Source organism: Peromyscus eremicus, chromosome 1 (assembly GCF_949786415.1).
Source record: "Peromyscus eremicus chromosome 1, PerEre_H2_v1, whole genome shotgun sequence".
NCBI classification, from domain to species: domain Eukaryota; kingdom Metazoa; phylum Chordata; class Mammalia; order Rodentia; family Cricetidae; genus Peromyscus; species Peromyscus eremicus.
Window position 1 is genome coordinate 116,917,039 of NC_081416.1, and position 16,546 is coordinate 116,933,584.

The window sequence follows — 16,546 nt, forward strand, 5'->3', positions numbered from 1 at the left end:
CAGGGTCCCCAGTGGCAAAGTCCCAGATGATAGCACTACTCCTTAAGCCTGGTGGCAGAGAGAACAGTTCTGCTGCTACTTTAGTAGCAGGAGCTCTGGTGTTCAGTCATCCTGGAACTTCTAATGAGGACTGGGTGGTCAGGTCTCCCAAACCATCAGTTATCTCTACATTATGTTCTGTGTTTCTGAAATGCTCTCAGCCATTGATCCTGCCGTGGGTGACTATGGGAGAAAAGAAGAGGGGTCTTGTCTGGAAAGAAAATTAAGAGATCATGAGCATTCTTTTTCTTCTTTTCTTTTTTTTCCTCTTTCTCTCTCTCTCTCTTTTTTTTGTCATCCTAGTATTAAGCATGCTCCAAAATCCAATGGGAAATGTCCTAGGAAAAACCCCCTTGAGCTTCCTGTCTCTGGATCCCCTTGGGTCTGACTTGGACAAGTTCCCAGCACCCTCAGTTAGAGGATCTCGCCTGGACACTCGGCCCATCCTGGACTCCCGTTCTAGCAGCCCCTCTGACTCAGACACGAGTGGCTTCAGCTCTGGATCAGATCATCTCTCAGATTTGATTGTATGTAACATGCTCAGGAATGGGGGGTGTGGAGGTGGAGTTGTCTGTGTGTGTCCTCAGGGAAAAAGGCTGCAGTGACTATCTTAGACCTTGAAACAGGGTACCCGTCCCGTCCACCAGGATGCAGGCAAGCAAGATCATCATCAGGCACCCTCTTTATAGCCATTCATCCTTAGCAAACTCAAGGGCATTTTGAATGTCTGTGAGCAATACATTTTAGGACTTGATACTCCAAGAGCTGTTAGAAAACAGTTGATTTCAAAGTAAACATGAGCATCTTGGCAGTGTTCTGTTTCTTGAAAGTACATGGATATTTCCTTTTTAGCCTTTAAACAGTATTACTTATATACTTCTGTGTGTAATATCCCCAAGTTTACAAGTGGTATTTTAATAAATGACCTTAATAATTCATAATTAATAATTAACACTGGAATTCTAATCAAGATTTGACTCCAGCCCCTATACTTTTGCACTGACCCTTGCCAACTCACAGTCTGAAACTATCATCAAATTTATCTCTCCCATGTTCTTACCTACAGCCATGTGGGACATGTGCAGTCTCCATGCTCATTAGTCAGGAAATGGATTAGAGTGGGTGCGGAGGATGGTATAAATGGTATATGGAGAATAGCATGGACAGTGTAGTTGGAGGGTAGAAGTAATTACATGTGAGTCTTCAGGGGGAAGAGGCAATGAGACAGTTTTCTGAAATAAGATTCAGTTTAAGGTGCCATCTCAACCTTGCTTTTCTGTTATCAATGCCCTAAACTAAATGTTTAACAAATAAGAAGGCTCATTTCTCATCTTCTTATCTCTGTGGTTTTCCATTCATGGCTTTTAGAACCCACCCTATCTTCTTTTCCACCCTTCCTGGACTGTGAAAGCTGGCGTTAGTATTCCCATTGCCCATTCATTTAACCTGTCCAGACCAGTTTCTAGAAAAACAGCTTCAGTCAGGTCCTTCACATCTCTGGACTTGAGGTTACACCCTTTAAGATGGGTTCACATGAGGTGCTTGTTCTGTTTCGTTACTCAGATAGAACTTACCTTGGGAATTTCCTAATGACTGACGAATACAACTCTCAGATACTCACCTAAGAGTTAATTTGGAAAGAGACAAAGCTAACACAAAAGACTCCATCAACAAATTTTAATGATCTGTCTTTTGACACTTAGAGTTTCAAGATTTAACACAAGTATGTAGTGTAATATGTTCAGATGCATTTCTAATAGAGTATAGAGCCATCAGAGGAAAAATAGCCATAGGGAACTGGATCAGTAGGATGCAGCTGGTCTTCTGAATAAAATGTGATAAATTCATTAAAGTTGTTATAAGTACTCTCTGGCAAGAAAACAATGTCTATGTGGAGAGACAGAGAATTTATTTTAATTATATTATAATCTATAACTAATCTTAAAAATGAATAGGAAGACAGATAAAATAAATTATAAATGTTATGTTAGATACTTCTCATATTTTGTTATATGATTATTACTTTATAACAAAACTGTCTTTTAAAACTTGTCTTCTTTTTTCCTCCTCTAGTCAAGCCTTCGCATTTCCCCTCCTCTGCCCTTCCTTTCTATGACGGGAAATGGGCCCAGAGACCCTCTAAAGATGGGCGTTGGGTCCCGAATGGACCAAGAACAAGCTGCTCTGGCTGCAGTTACTCCCTCTCCAACTAGTGCTTCAAAGAGATGGCCAGGAGCTTCTGTGTGGCCATCCTGGGACCTCCTTGAAGCTCCTAAAGACCCTTTCAGCATAGAGAGAGAAGCTAGACTACACCGGCAGGCTGCAGGTGAGTGCAGCATGACTGGGTACATGTGAGGCCTGAGACCTTTCTAAAAACAGGATTGACCTTTGTTCGCACAATGATGAATTCTTCTGGAAGAGGATTTGATAATGTGGTAAAGTTTCCATGTCTGTAAAGAACCGTGTATTCTGTAGAATAAGGGACCACCTTGAGACTGATTTGAAAGAGGCAGATAGCCTGGCACACAGGCTGTGCCACAGCAGAAAATGGCTGACCCCACCTCTTACTGTGGGCTTCTGTGAAAACTGGCTGTGCCCTGCCTTTGCTTTTGATTGTTGCCTGAGAAAGACAAAATCTTGAAAATGATGCCTACAGTTTTGTCTGCCTTTCCTGTTTCTGATTCAGAGTCATAGCAGTCACAGTTCGTTTTCTGGTTTTCTGTTCTGTGATTTTACGATTGCATTCAGGGTAGTTCACCTCTAAGGTATGGGATGTCACCAGATGCTCTGATCTCTTTGAACTCCTTTAATTTCTATCACTTAAATAATCTTAGGTGCAGGCTGGAGAGATGGCTCAGTGCTTAAAGGGCACTGGTTTCTTTACTAGAGGACTTGGATTCAGTTCCCAATACCCATATGGGCACCTAACGACTATTCATATTTCCAGTTCCAGGAGATCCAAAACCCTCTTCTGACCTCTGCAGGCATCAAGTGTTCATACAATACTTGGACATACATGCAGGCAAGACACCTATGTACATAATACAAAAATAAATTAAAAATTTTGATTGATTTGTTTGGTTTTTGTTTTTCGAGACAGGATTTCTCTGTGTCCTGGCTGTCCTGGACTCACTTTGTAGACCACGCTGGCATCAAACTCACACAGTGATCCACCTGCCTTAAAGGCATGCGCCACTACCACTTGGCGAGGTGCATAATCTTAAGTGCGCATTAAATCTTTTTTTTCACGTTACATCTGAGCTTGGAAGTAAATGAGCTACTTATATCAGCTAATGTTTCAGGGCTTTCCACTCGAATCATGGCTCTGAGGTCTGGTATCTAACCAAATGAGGGATATTCCCCTGTTGCATGTTTTTACATAGAACTTGTCCATATCTCATTCTCCTCTAATAGTGTGAACACCCTGTTTATCTATCTGGTGATTTTAATAGCCCGTGTTTGTGCTTACTATGTAGCCATTGAATGGTATGCTCCGGAGGCTACTTGGTTTTATATGAAACATTGCTGGCAGTGCCCAGATTCTTGTCACAGTTGTCACAGGAACATACTAGCCCTGTACATGTTAGGGAATGGCCTGGTATCTAGGAGATGGCTCATCTCCTTGAATGTCTTCCTCAGTGCTGAAGGAGAAGGGTAATGTGTTGAGGAGTAGCCAGTCCTCACTTAGGACACCTTCCTATGTGAAAGGCCTGAACTGGTCGCCAAGAACAGACTTCTGGAAGTTAGTAGGACAGGCCAATCTGAAGAGAGTTCCAAACCTAAACAGCAGAAAGGGCCTGTTGACATGATCGGGTTTGACATAAGTAGGAAGCTGAGGGTTTGGGCAGAAATCCATCCTCATACAGTGTGGGCAGCAGGGAAGCTCAGTGCCTGCTCAGGTGTGTGTGAGTGAGTTTATGGGGTGTGGCAATGTTCTTATTCTGTTGAGTTGTGCTTTCTGCTGACAGTATCCTAACTTCTGTGGTCGATGTGTTTAGAGACAAGACAGGGAAATGGTAGAGTGTTCTTTTACCCTAGGAAGAAAGTCTATTGGGGTCAGAAACATGAAGGGCATTGCATATAAAATTATTCTGTCTACTCTTTAACTGTTTACAAATCTACTTAGTACTATAAACAATAGCAATATAAAACTGCTTTGTTGATAGTTTTAGTTATATAGTTGAAATCGCTTAAGTCGTGATAATTTTTACCCTGTACATTTGCTATTTCTTTCAATTTTATTGGAGGCAAAGCTGCTGAGGTAGGATTATTAAACTTACCTTAAATATTTGATGAGACAAAGTGTTATGTCTTTCAGAATAACCATGGATAGTGTTCTTCTGGGCAGCCAAGTTGGAATTGTGACTGCTCTGTTTCTCTCCAACAAGTCCATTTTAGAGAAAGGTTGATTGAACTCTTGTTTGTTTTTTTGTTTGTTTGTTTGTTTTCCTCTTCTGTTTCCTACCAAAGCTGTAAATGAAGCTACTTGTACCTGGAGTGGCCAGCTTCCTCCACGAAACTATAAGAACCCCATCTACTCATGCAAGGTGTTCTTAGGAGGTGTTCCTTGGGATATTACGGAAGGTGAGCTGCCTCTGAGATCTCTTACGAGAGTTGAAGGTGGGGCATACCTTTAAGGAGTGTGTGCCCTAGGCTCCTGTTTAGGCCCTGAACCTCTGCCTCAGTAGAGTGTTACAGGAACAGCTGAGGGGTGGGTGTACCTCATAAGCTTGCAAAGTACTTCTGTGTGTCTGCTTACGAATGAGACCAGAAGTCAGTTCTGAGTTGTCAGGAACAGTGATCCTTGGGAGGAGTGCTGGTGATCCTGTGTTTGTGTCTTTCCTGAGTAGACTGTGTCTTGGTTTCTGTTCTTCCTCACCTGTGCAGCTGGATTGGTTAACACCTTCCGTGTTTTTGGCTCTCTGAGTGTGGAGTGGCCTGGTAAGGATGGCAAGCACCCCCGGTGTCCTCCCAAAGGTAATATGCCTAAAGGTAATAAAGACATGGTAGGAATTTTTCCCTCTTCCCTCACACATACTATACCACGTGGTGCCGGGATGTCACAGAAGCATGCCGTTAGTAATGTAGGCACTCCAGGGTACAATCTGCACATCCTCTTCAATTTTGCACATTCCTTTGTCCATCTGTCCAAACTTGCAGTGCTGTGGGGAGCTGCCACCCAGACCCCTTCCTGTGCACTTCCTCCAAACCTAAACCCCGCCAGTGCCTTTCCCCTTGCATAAGGTGTCCAAGAGTGTTCTTTTGCCTGCCTTTGCTGCCTTGGAGGTTGTCATCTGACCCAGTTCTGAGATTCCCTTTGGAGTTGTCAGGAATGAGGACCGACTATCTGATTCCTCACTGGCCTAAAAGGAGATTCTGCCCTGTAGAAAGGAGCGGGTGCTATTTTCACTCTGCCCCATCTTCATTGAACTTGAACAGACAGTTTAATTAGGCTTTTAAAGTAATACTTGCATCCCCTGACAAACTCTTCTTCTGGCTCTGCTGACCCAAGCATGCTCTGTGTTCTAGGGTAGAAAGCTGTGTAGTAGGAGGTGGGGTCTTCTGTTCCAGCCTGACAGTTTTTTCTCTTAGTGAAATAGGATGTACATCTCTCTCCTTTAGCTTGGGCATAAGGCATAGGAAGTGCTTTGTTTGACAAGCCTTTTCAGGAGTAGAACAAAAATGTACTTTGGGATGAGGTATTCAGTTCAGTGGTAGAGTGCTTGCCTAGCATGCACAAGACTATAGGTTCAATCTACCACCAATGTATATATATATTTTATCTTGTACTTGAGGCTTCCTCCCTTAGAAGAAACTTCCTGCTCAAAGCTATGGCTCTTCGGCCACTATAGAGGATATTAAGGAATATTAAGGTGGCTTTTCCTTTCGTTGGGTATAGGGTATGTGTATTTGGTGTTTGAACTAGAGAAGTCTGTCCGGGCCTTGCTTCAGGCTTGTTCTCATGACCCGATGAGCCCAGATGGCCTGAGTGAATATTATTTCAAGATGTCCAGCCGAAGGATGCGCTGCAAAGAGGTAAGTTAGCTTCGTTTCCTATATTAGTTACTTTCTGTTGCTGTAGTAATTACTTTTTTTTATTGCTATGATAAAACACCATGACCAAGGTAGCTTATAAAAGAAAACATTCTCAGTTGGGTTTACAGGTTCAGAGGGTTAGAATCTGTGATGGTAGAGCGAAGGTATGGTAGCAAGAACGGCCAAGAGGTCACATTGGGAATAGCATGAATATTTTTAAACCTCAAAGCCTGCCCCTAGTGACACACCACCTCCAACAAGACCACAGCTCCTAATCCTTCCTAAATAGGTCCACCACCTAGGGACCAAGCATTCAAACATATGAGATATGAAGGCCATTCTCATTTAAACCACCACAGTCACTGTGATTAAAATACCACGACCTAAGGCAACTTACAAAAGAAGTAATTTGGGCTTATGAGTCCTGAAGCATAAGAGTGCATCACAGTGGCACACACCTTTAATCCCAGCACTCGGGAGGCAGAGGCAGGCAGATCTCTGAGTTCGAGCCCAGCCCGGTCTACAAAGCGAGTTCCAGGACAGCCAGGGCTACACAGAGAAACCCTGTCTCGGAAAAAAAATTCAATATGACAGGACCAAAATGCTCACATCCTGTGCTATAAGCACAAAACAGAAAGAGCAAATTGGAAGTGGCAGGAAGATTTTAATCTCAACGCCCACTCCCAGTGACCCAATTCCTCTAGCAAAGCTATACCACCAAAAACTTCTCAAAGAGCACCACCAGTTGGGGACCAAGTTCAAATGCCCAAGACTTGGGGGGACATTTCTCATCCAAACCACCACATATTCTTCCTGTGTCAAGATGATTGGCTATCATGGCACTAGATTTTTCTTGGAACCAGGGCAACAGTTGTTCTTGCAGAGGCAAGAGATCTACTTTTCTTGTCCCACATACTGTCTTGGCAAATACATTGCTATCTTCTAAATTACATTTTTTTTAAAAAAAGCCAACTGTTGGCCTTGCTGAGGTGAAAGGGAGGTATGTGAAATGTACATAGACAATCCTGGAACTAGTGGGGATTGAGCCCTCCGGCCTCTTCTACTCTCTTCTGATCTACATTTAAATTCCAAACCTCACCTTAGAGATGAAATTGAAAGCAGCAACTTTCTCTTCTTAGACTAAACTGATAAAATCTACAGATATTTTCTCCTGGTTCTCAGACTGTCTTCTGACCCCATAATATGTGGTGGGTAAGTAAATAAATTTTCCATTAGCACAAATCCAGCCATGGCTACTTCCCTCCCTCTCAGGGCTTTATTATATAATGTTACCAATATTGTTGTCTTTTTATAAATGCTTGGCATAAGCCTTTGTGTCCTGAACATCATACTGATTTCACATTGGGGAACTCATTGCAGAGTCTTATCTCAGGCTTACTGATTCATCTGGGTAGAGTTTAGGAATCCCTTGTAATCAGACTCCCCAAATGGTGCTAGTGGATAGAGTTTTGAGAACCACTTGTTTTGAGTTCAGGAATTGGTGTAGTGATGTTTTTATTAGGCTGATTCCAAATCACTTTTGTGACGTTAAACTACTGTGAAATTTTATTGCTCCACGGGAAGCTAAAAATATCTCTAATTAAAAAGATCAGTGCTTTCCAGGGGAGGGAGACATGACTAGGCAGAGCACAAGGATTTTTTGGGGCTGTGAGTTGACATTCAGCTACCATTGCAGTGTTGTAAAAGTCATCACACATTTCCTCCAAACCAATAATTCACAGAAAACCCAGTGTGGTCTTGAGGTAATGGCGATTGTCAGTGTAGGGTCATCGGAATGACCTTCTGATGCAGAATGTTGCTAGTTGAGGCTTGTGTGGGACGGAGAGTATGTGGGAAATGTCTGTTCTCAGTGCAGTTTTGCTGTGACCCTAAATCAACTGTTAGAAGGTAAAGTCTATTTTTGAAATCTGTATCTTACAGGGGGGAGTGCTCACTAGGATGGTCACGTCACTTAAATAATTCATCCGGTTCTTTGCTTGATAAAAGTTCTCTATGTTTCTGTTGTCCAGTCTGACAGAGGTTGTCCATTCTCGGGCTCCCACAGTGACTCAGTTCCCTTCCTTCTCTCCTCACTTGTCTGGCCCTCAGACAACAAGCTCATAGTATCTAAGATGAATTCATGTATTCTTTCCTCCTTTGTCTCCTGCTTTCACACATGAGACTGTCACAGCTACAGGAATCGAGTCTGCCTCGTGCCCACTCCCTGCTTACCACCTAGCTGAGATTGAGTCTCTCTGATGCACCAGCTGCAGGCTGACCCAGTTCTCTCACTTCTGTGACTGATTCTTTGTATGTCCCGACTGTTGTCCACCATTATCAACACAGTATTTGACTCCCTCCTGTTGTCTTTCTATCTCAAATAATGTATTCATTTCCACTCTTTTTAGACTCAGATTCACCTGTATAACCTCCTGTCCTGTGTAGACCCTATATTCTTTGATATATCTTGTAACTCTATATTGCCCTGTGTGCAAAGTTAGCCTTTGTCATGAATTTGTGGAGCTGTTGGCTTCCCCTGGTACCTTCTACCAGACCCTCCAAACCTCAGGCCCTGGAGGTCTAGATCCTGCCTGGTCCCTCCTTGCTTACCCACTCAGAAAGTCTGACCTCTACAGACTTCCATTGAAGACTATCTTTACTTGTCACCTGTGACCATTGCCACCAGCCTTGTTGAGGTCTTCTTTTGAATTGTTTTTACCTCTTTGTGTTTGCCTCAGTTCTCTTCCTGCTTCAAAGCATTTTAAAAAGATCTTCACAAACTATTTTTCCAAAAATAGTTACTGGCATGTATAAGCCTACTTCATTGTAACACCCTCTGCCTGCTAAACTAGGTTTGACTCTGGGGTCAAGGGGACAGAAGACACAGGGTGTCAGCACTTGCCCTAGTGATGCTGAGCTTTGGAACACCTCAGATCTTTGTACATGGCTTTATACAGAGAGACATGGGGTGGGGAAGAGGGAAGGAGGCGGGAAGAGAGAGAGAATGTTCCCACTATTGCTGGCACAGAGCCCTCTAAATACCTAGGTTTAGACCAGTAACCATCTCACTGATAAGTATTTCCACCCTTCTGTCCTTCATGCTTCTAGCTTTTAAATGTTCTATGAGTTCTACCTTTCACAGAACTCTTGTTTTCTTTCTTGAGAACTCATGCTCTGTTAGTTCCTGTGGCCCTTGGTTGGAATTACAGGATTGTGGGCCTGTCAGTTTGGTACTTCGTGCTTACTTTGCAGAATCAGCAAGTTCTGTTGTATTTTCTCTCACCATTATGAACACATGAACACAGGAAATTCAACCCAAGTTGTGTTGGATAAGGATGCCTTACCGAAGCCTGTGTGCCTCAGATGGGTAACAGTGCCCTTTCACCCCTGCACAGCCTCAGCAGCTACAGCTAGAGTATCTAAAGCATGTGTTCTACCATACAGGAGGCCCTCTGAAGCTGCAAGCTGATAAACCTTTGTGGGGGGCGTTTTCAGGTGCAGGTAATCCCTTGGGTCTTGGCTGACAGCAACTTTGTCTGGAGCCCATCTCAGAGGCTGGATCCCAGCAGGACGGTGTTTGTTGGTGCCTTACACGGGATGCTCAATGCTGAGGCTCTGGCTGCCATCTTGAATGACCTATTTGGTGGAGTGGTGTATGCTGGGATTGACACAGATAAGCACAAGTACCCCATTGGTGAGTGTCCTACTTCTGTGTGGGAAGGCTTGGTGCCCCTGGGAGTAAATTAAGATTGTAATACTTACCTTTGAGAGTGCAGAGAGAACTGACCCAGGTTTGCAGATCATCTTTTCCTCCAGAAGTTACCAGTACTGACCCATCTGCATCTTGCTCTGCTCCTGTTTCCCAACCTGGGGAAAAGGACGATTCTAGGATCTATGATAATATTGGTGAAAGAAGTTGGTTGAAATTCAAAGTACACACACAGCTGCCAACCAGTTTGGGACAAACTGTAGGTAGTATTGTACTTAAAGACTATACTTTACTGAGAACTTGCCCAGTTTCCTTTATTAAAAGTTCTTGCCAGACATGGTAGCACATGCCTGTAGTCCCAGCACTTGGTGGATCTCTGAGTTCAAAGCCAGCCTGGTCTACTTAGCAAGTTCCAGGCCAATCAGAAATACATAGTGAGACTTTGTCAGGAAGGAAGGAACATTTGTTTTGTTTTTACATCTTTGATGCTGTCTAGAGTAAGAGACAAGGTCAGATCAAAGGTGCTTTATGGATAACTCAAAAACTGGTACAGCTGTTGAGCTGTTCTGCCTTAAGGTAGTCTGTGTCCTGACCACTGAGTTTTGATCAGCTTTTCTGAGAAAGAAGGTTAATTCCAGACTTGGTACAGTAATCTCAGTGATTGCGTTTGGAAGTGGAGCAGACCTGAACTCTCTGATCAAGGCATATATAGTTAACTCACCTTCCCAGACACCTGGTCTACCCATCCACACTGAATCTGGTCAGATGGAGAACCAGGACTTCAGAGTCTGTAGGGGCAAGCAGCACTTGGCAGGAGGGGGATTCTTCTGCTGGTTCCTAGTTCTCTAAGGTACCTCTGGGTCAGGCAAGGTTTGATTGCTATTTCTACCACCTGAGCCCTTTATCCTTCTCTGTATGTCTGCCTGCACAGGAGGAGCCCCTTCCCTTCCCTCTTTACTAAATGATTAACACTAACATGTCTTACAACGGTTACTGTCCAGTGTGATAGCCACCAACAGAAGGTGGCTGTTGAGTACTTGAAATGCAACTTCTCCTATGTGTTAAAATATCTTGAACACAACCAGGCGGTGGTGGCACATGCCTTTAATCCCAGCACTCGGGAGACAGAGGCAGGTGGTTCTCTGAATTCGAGGCCAGCCTGGGCTACAAAGCAAGTTCTATGACAGCCAGGGCTACACAGAGAAACCCTGTCTCAGGGCAAAACAAAACAAAACAAAACAAAAAAAAACACCACCAAAATATATACCTTGAACACATAGATAAAATAAATTATATTATTAAAATTCTACTACTTTCGACTTTGCTGTGACAACCACTAAATTAGAAATTTATGTCAGACATCACTGGTGTAGAAACAGGGTTTCTTGAGTGTTTAAGAGAATTTGAACAGTGCCCGGTTTTCCTAGGGTCTGGTCGTGTGACTTTCAATAACCAACGTAGTTACCTGAAAGCAGTCAGCGCTGCTTTTGTGGAGATCAAAACCACCAAGTTTACCAAGAAGGTGAGTGGTTTATGCCCTTACTTTGAGAGAGTTTTGGATCAGTTACAAAAAAAGCATAGTTCTAAGATTAGGGCAGTGAGCCCAACTGCAGAGTTAACCTGAGTTTTCAGGGTTTATGGTGGGCTTGGTCTCTGGGGACACAGGAGGAAGGGACCTCGACTATTAGCTGCCTGAGTGGGTGTGGGTGTGGGTGTGGGTGAGAAGTCCCCTCATTTTGATATTTGTCTGAAATTGCTAAATAGATTGACTTTCTTTATCTTTTTACCTGAATCCTCTGAGCACTTCCCTGCTGCTAATTGATGGAAAGCCAGGGTTCATTTTGCTGAGAAGAGCAGGCAGTAAAGCCTGTGGTTGTCAAGATGTTAGCAGCAACCAGCTCTGTCTCTGTATGACATGAGTCTATCTTCTAGCCTGTCCATATTAGGCCCTGGCCCACAATTCTGTCTAGCCTCCATTAGAACAAACATCCTACATCCCTGTGTGCTCAATAGTACGCTCCTAAAGCTCATCTGACCCATGGAGCCATTTTATCTCCCTCTGTTGATGTTCCTCAGGTTCAGATTGACCCCTATCTAGAAGATTCTCTGTGTCTTATCTGCAGTTCACAGCCTGGCCCTTTCTTCTGTCGAGATCAGGTGAGTTCTCTGGGCACTAGAAGTGTCTACAAAGTTCATACCACAATTAAAAAATGTACTAAGGCACATTTCTGACATTGAGTATTGGAGTTCTTGGGTAACTTGTGATGTCTGGGAGCATAGAGACAACAGTCAAGAGGGCACACTATAGATAGGTTGGTCTACAACTCTGGGTGTGTCAGGATGCTTGTTTTCTCTTTTCCTTCCTGGGCAACTGCTGTACAATATGGCCATTGGTGATAGTGGGTGATTTTTGTTTTGTTTTGTTTTGTTTTTTTGAAATGGTCTTACTGTTTAGTCCTAGCTAACTTGGGACTCCTGTAGCCAAGCTAGCCTTGAGCTTGCAACGAGCCTCTTTCTTACCCACTGCTCCTGCCAGAGCCTTGGTATCACTGGCATGTTTTACCATACCCAGATAGTGGTTTTATAGACATTGGGTAGTTGGATACCTATGAATAAAGCACTACTGATAAGTTTTCTAAGTCTGGCAAGCATGTCCAATTACAGTCTCTGGTACCATTTGCCTCAGGATAGCTATGAATGCTGCCCAACCCAAAATTGTGATTTTAGGAGCCACACACACACACACACAAACACACACTTGTGAAGTGTTGGTTTGGTTTTGTATGTGGATTGCATGGTTCTTCAGTGTGAACCTTGAAGATGACAGCATTATGTTGCAATGCCAAAAGGTTAGGTACACCTTGCTGGGACTGAGTTTTCCCTTATTTCTGAACTTCTAGACTGCTTTGATATTTGTATCTGGGTTCTAACCACACTCATCAAAGGTGGAAGCTACATGGAAACTTCCTCTTGGGTGTCTCTGGGTGGTGGAACATGGATGGATCTGGGTGTGTTTGGCAGTCGATGCTTTTCAGACTTGAATGTATGTACATATCAGCTGATAACTTTGTTGAAATGAGAATCTGATTCAGTGGATTTGTGTAGACCCTGAGAGTCTGTGTTTTTAATAAGTTGCTGAGTGGTGCTCATGTTGCTGTTTTGAATGAACTCTTTTTTTAAACACATTAAAATATATTTTCGTGCATGTATACAATATATTTTGATCATGTTCTACCCTACTTTTCTTAGCTCCTTCCCATCCACTCCCTCTTAACTTCATCTTTTTGTTTTATTTTGATGCTATTACTTTTTGTTTTTGTTTTTGAGACAGGGTTTCACCTCAGCCTGGGACTCACTAGTAAACCAGGCTGGCCTCAAACTCAGAGATTGGGCCTGCTTTTGCTTTCCAAGTTCTGGGATTAAAGGTGTGCACCACCTTGCTCAGCCTTTTTTTTTAAAGTAACATGCCTAGTCCCAGTGTGCTACTTACATACTCATGGTAGTCCATCTACCAAGGGATAAACCCTTAAACTGACTTTCCTTCTTCCAGAAGCCATAAGCTGTCAGTAGCTCTCAGCTAGGAGTAGTGGCTTGTGAGCCTTTTCCCTGCCCATGCTGAAATGTTCATTGGGTTGGTCTTGTGCAGGCACAACCATTGGACCACATTTTGAAACCTTCTCTGGAGTGTTTGGGAACCTTCCAGACTCTAGCAATTAATCTATGCTTAGTTGTCTTACAGTGATGTTGTCATTGCATGGAGGCTGTAGATAGTTAAACTCAGGCCCCCAGGGGAGCTCAGAGTAAGTTTTGGTAGTAAGGTAAAGCCTGAAAACAAGTATCTTTCTAAATCAGCTTTTATAGATCAGTATCTTTCACAGTGAATCCTCAGTTTCAGATTCTTGGTAGGAGGTTATGACTTGCTTAAGATTATTCAGCTAGCAAAACCAGTCACTTCTCACTGAGAAGAGAAAGGCATGTCTGCTTATACTTGAATCTGTTACCAGTTCTTCACACGTTCTCTCTTGTTGGCAGCCATGAAATTCAACTGCTCTGTAGGTGAGAAGGGTGGGGAATTGGGAACCTGCATGGTCTCTGTGTACACCAGGAGCCTAAAATGTTTGCATAAGGCTACATGAAAACAAGATAGCATTTGCCTTAGAGCTCTGTTACCAGGAGAGGGCTAGCAGGAAGCATCCCTTCTAGCTCCACAGAAACCAGGGGCCTTCCACTTCCTCTTCAAGTAGAACCTTTGTACCTGGTGCTAACGCTCTTTCTGTTTTAGGTTTGCTTCAAGTATTTTTGCCGAAGCTGTTGGCACTGGCGACACAGCATGGAAGGCCTGCGCCACCACAGCCCCCTGATGAGGAACCAGAAAAACTGAGATGCCAGCTGGAGAAGCTGGCCTTGCCCAGTGGCCTGTATTGCCCAAGGCTGGCAAATCAGGCCTGTACCCTGCACTGGCGTCCAAGGAGCTAGCTTTCTGCAGACAAGGGAAAATTGTAGTCACCTTTGTACTTGCTAAATCTGTCTTTGTTTCTGCACTAATTAATGCACAATGAGTTTTGTGAGGTTTTGTGTTCAGGGGGTGTGCCGGAGCAAGGACCCTCAGGCTCACCCTCAAGCAAATGTAGTTTTCCCAGATTCTAGTTCCTCATTTTGCAAATGAAAAGAAAAACAACAACAAACTATGTGTCCGGAAGGTATTGACAGATGCCTACATCTAAGTTTATTTATTAAAGCGCTTTTTACATTCCTTGCAATACTGACGGTGGTGATGCGCAGGTCTCATCAGTTCATTCTTGCAGTTGCCATACAGTGCCTTTCCTTTGTTTAACCCCCACCTGAACGGCATAAACTGAGTGTTCAGCTGGTGTTTTTTACTGTAAACAAACAAGGAGACTTTGCTCTTCATTTAAACCAAATCATATTTCATAGTTTACGCTCGAGGGTTTTTACTGGTTCCTTTTTACACTCCTTAAAACAGTTTTTAAGTCATTTGGAACAATAGATTTTTTTTTTCTTTTCTGGCAGCTTTTAACATTATAGCAAATTTGTGTCTGGGGTACTGCTGGTCACAGTTGCAAATCAAAGTATTTGTAACCAAGGGAAAATTATTTTATTTTTAAAACTGGACCGGAGGGAAAAAATTACGTCTGAGCAGCTGCTGTATATAGTTTTAAATAGTTTGTCGCACCTTCTTACATTGCACTTATGTGGGGTGGGAAGGGTTGATAAGAAGTTTTTAATCACAGTCACAGGACTTTTTCTTTTGTAACTGAGCTTAAAAATTAAAAAAAAAAAGGGCTGCTTTTCGGTGGGGGCAGTTGAAGGCTCACAGGAGCCCTTTCTCTTAGAGGGGCAAGTACCCTTCCTTACAAATTTTATTTGAAGAATGTATGAATCAACAGAGTTAACAAAAAAATGCTACTGGAATTTGAAAACTTGACTCTTTTTCTTTTTAATTTACTTACTACTTGCCCCTCTTAGGGAAGCTGTGTGCCAAAGAACCAGTGTCCTAACCCCTCCTCCCTCCTGCTGAGCTGATGTTGCATTGTTGCATATCCCAGCTACTCTGTGGGTTTGTGAAGCTGTGTGTGAAGTCTCTACCTCATTGTTGTATATGCAGGCAAGACTGCACTCTACTACAGATGTGTGGAGTAAGCTGTGGTGTACTTTTTTTTGGCACATAATAAACACGTTGCAGCAAAGTTGTGCTTTTGTCTTTGTGCCTGGGGTGTGTGTAGCAAGCAGGTAAGATTCCAGAAAAAAAGTCCTCTTTTCTTGGATTTTCTGTAATGGGATTTCCAGTCCAGGGTGATGGTGCAAGCATGTAGAAACCTGTCCTTATGTGAGACTTGTTACATCCTGGTCAGCCACTTTGGTCATATCTGCCCAATAGCCGGGTGATTACAATCCAAAACAAGAGACCTGTATGTTTCAGTTCCTCGGCCATCAAGAATGCCAGAGGCACAACCACCAAGGTGTCCGAAGCCACTTGATCCCTGCTGTCCTGTGAGCCTTGGCATGTTTCTCTTGGACTCGCTTGTGCTGATGTTATTCCTTTCTGAGTGGATGCTACTTTGCTTTTTTGATTCAGGCTCTTTGTCCTTGCCCTGGAACTCCTTATGTAAACCAGCCTAGCCTCAAACTCAGAAAAACCTGCCTGTGAAGAAAAATCCTAGTGCTGGGATTAAAGGTGTGCACCACTATACCTAGCAGTACTTGGATTTCCTTGACAGCCCTTACACTAGGGCTTTATGACAGGCACGATGATTTTCAGGTAGAGAGATTTTGAGTCAGCGTGCTGAACTGATCCTTTGGGAAACTAGTCTGAGGTAGAGGGACTCCTATTACTAAAGCATCCCTCCTGTAAGGTGCAGAAACTCACTACTGGTCAGGATCCAAGAGTTCCCTTCCTGCCAGACTGAAAGATCTCGTCTCCATCTGAAGCCTGGCAGCTACTTCATTGGCATTTCACTGGTAAAAGTGAGCTTGTGCAACACTGAGGGCATCCTGACTCTTTGATCTCTTCAGTCTCCTCCTGCTCCGTAGGTCAGGACATCTCTCTTCCTCCCTCCACAAGCAGCTTTCAGGGTATGGGCTTTCTGCGCTTCGTCGTCGTCTGACCAGAGTGATGTAGATGAGTTGAAAGTTGCGGCACAGCCGTGGCCCCTTGATACATCCAACGTGGCTGGCACAGTCTCATGTTAGGTTTGAGCCTAGGACCTCGTCCCAAGGAACAGCTAGACGAAAGGCCCTCCC

The 16,546-nt window shown here is 43.5% G+C and overlaps 1 protein-coding gene across 2 annotated transcripts in view; it reads left to right on the forward strand.

Annotated features, from left to right (window-relative positions):
• Cpeb1 (cytoplasmic polyadenylation element binding protein 1) overlaps nucleotides 1-15,512 on the forward strand; it is a 98,283-nt gene extending 82,771 nt beyond the window's left edge. For both annotated transcript variants that reach the window (XM_059272256.1, XM_059272266.1), the window contains exons 4-12: nucleotides 343-566; nucleotides 2,113-2,365; nucleotides 4,510-4,623; nucleotides 4,927-5,016; nucleotides 5,939-6,075; nucleotides 9,571-9,769; nucleotides 11,212-11,306; nucleotides 11,861-11,941; nucleotides 14,067-15,512. In XM_059272256.1, coding sequence (XP_059128239.1) covers nucleotides 343-566; nucleotides 2,113-2,365; nucleotides 4,510-4,623; nucleotides 4,927-5,016; nucleotides 5,939-6,075; nucleotides 9,571-9,769; nucleotides 11,212-11,306; nucleotides 11,861-11,941; nucleotides 14,067-14,165 — 1,292 coding nt within the window. In that variant the 3' untranslated portion in view covers nucleotides 14,166-15,512. The remainder of the gene's footprint in view (nucleotides 1-342; nucleotides 567-2,112; nucleotides 2,366-4,509; nucleotides 4,624-4,926; nucleotides 5,017-5,938; nucleotides 6,076-9,570; nucleotides 9,770-11,211; nucleotides 11,307-11,860; nucleotides 11,942-14,066) is intronic.
• Nucleotides 15,513-16,546: the final 1,034 nt, after the last annotated feature.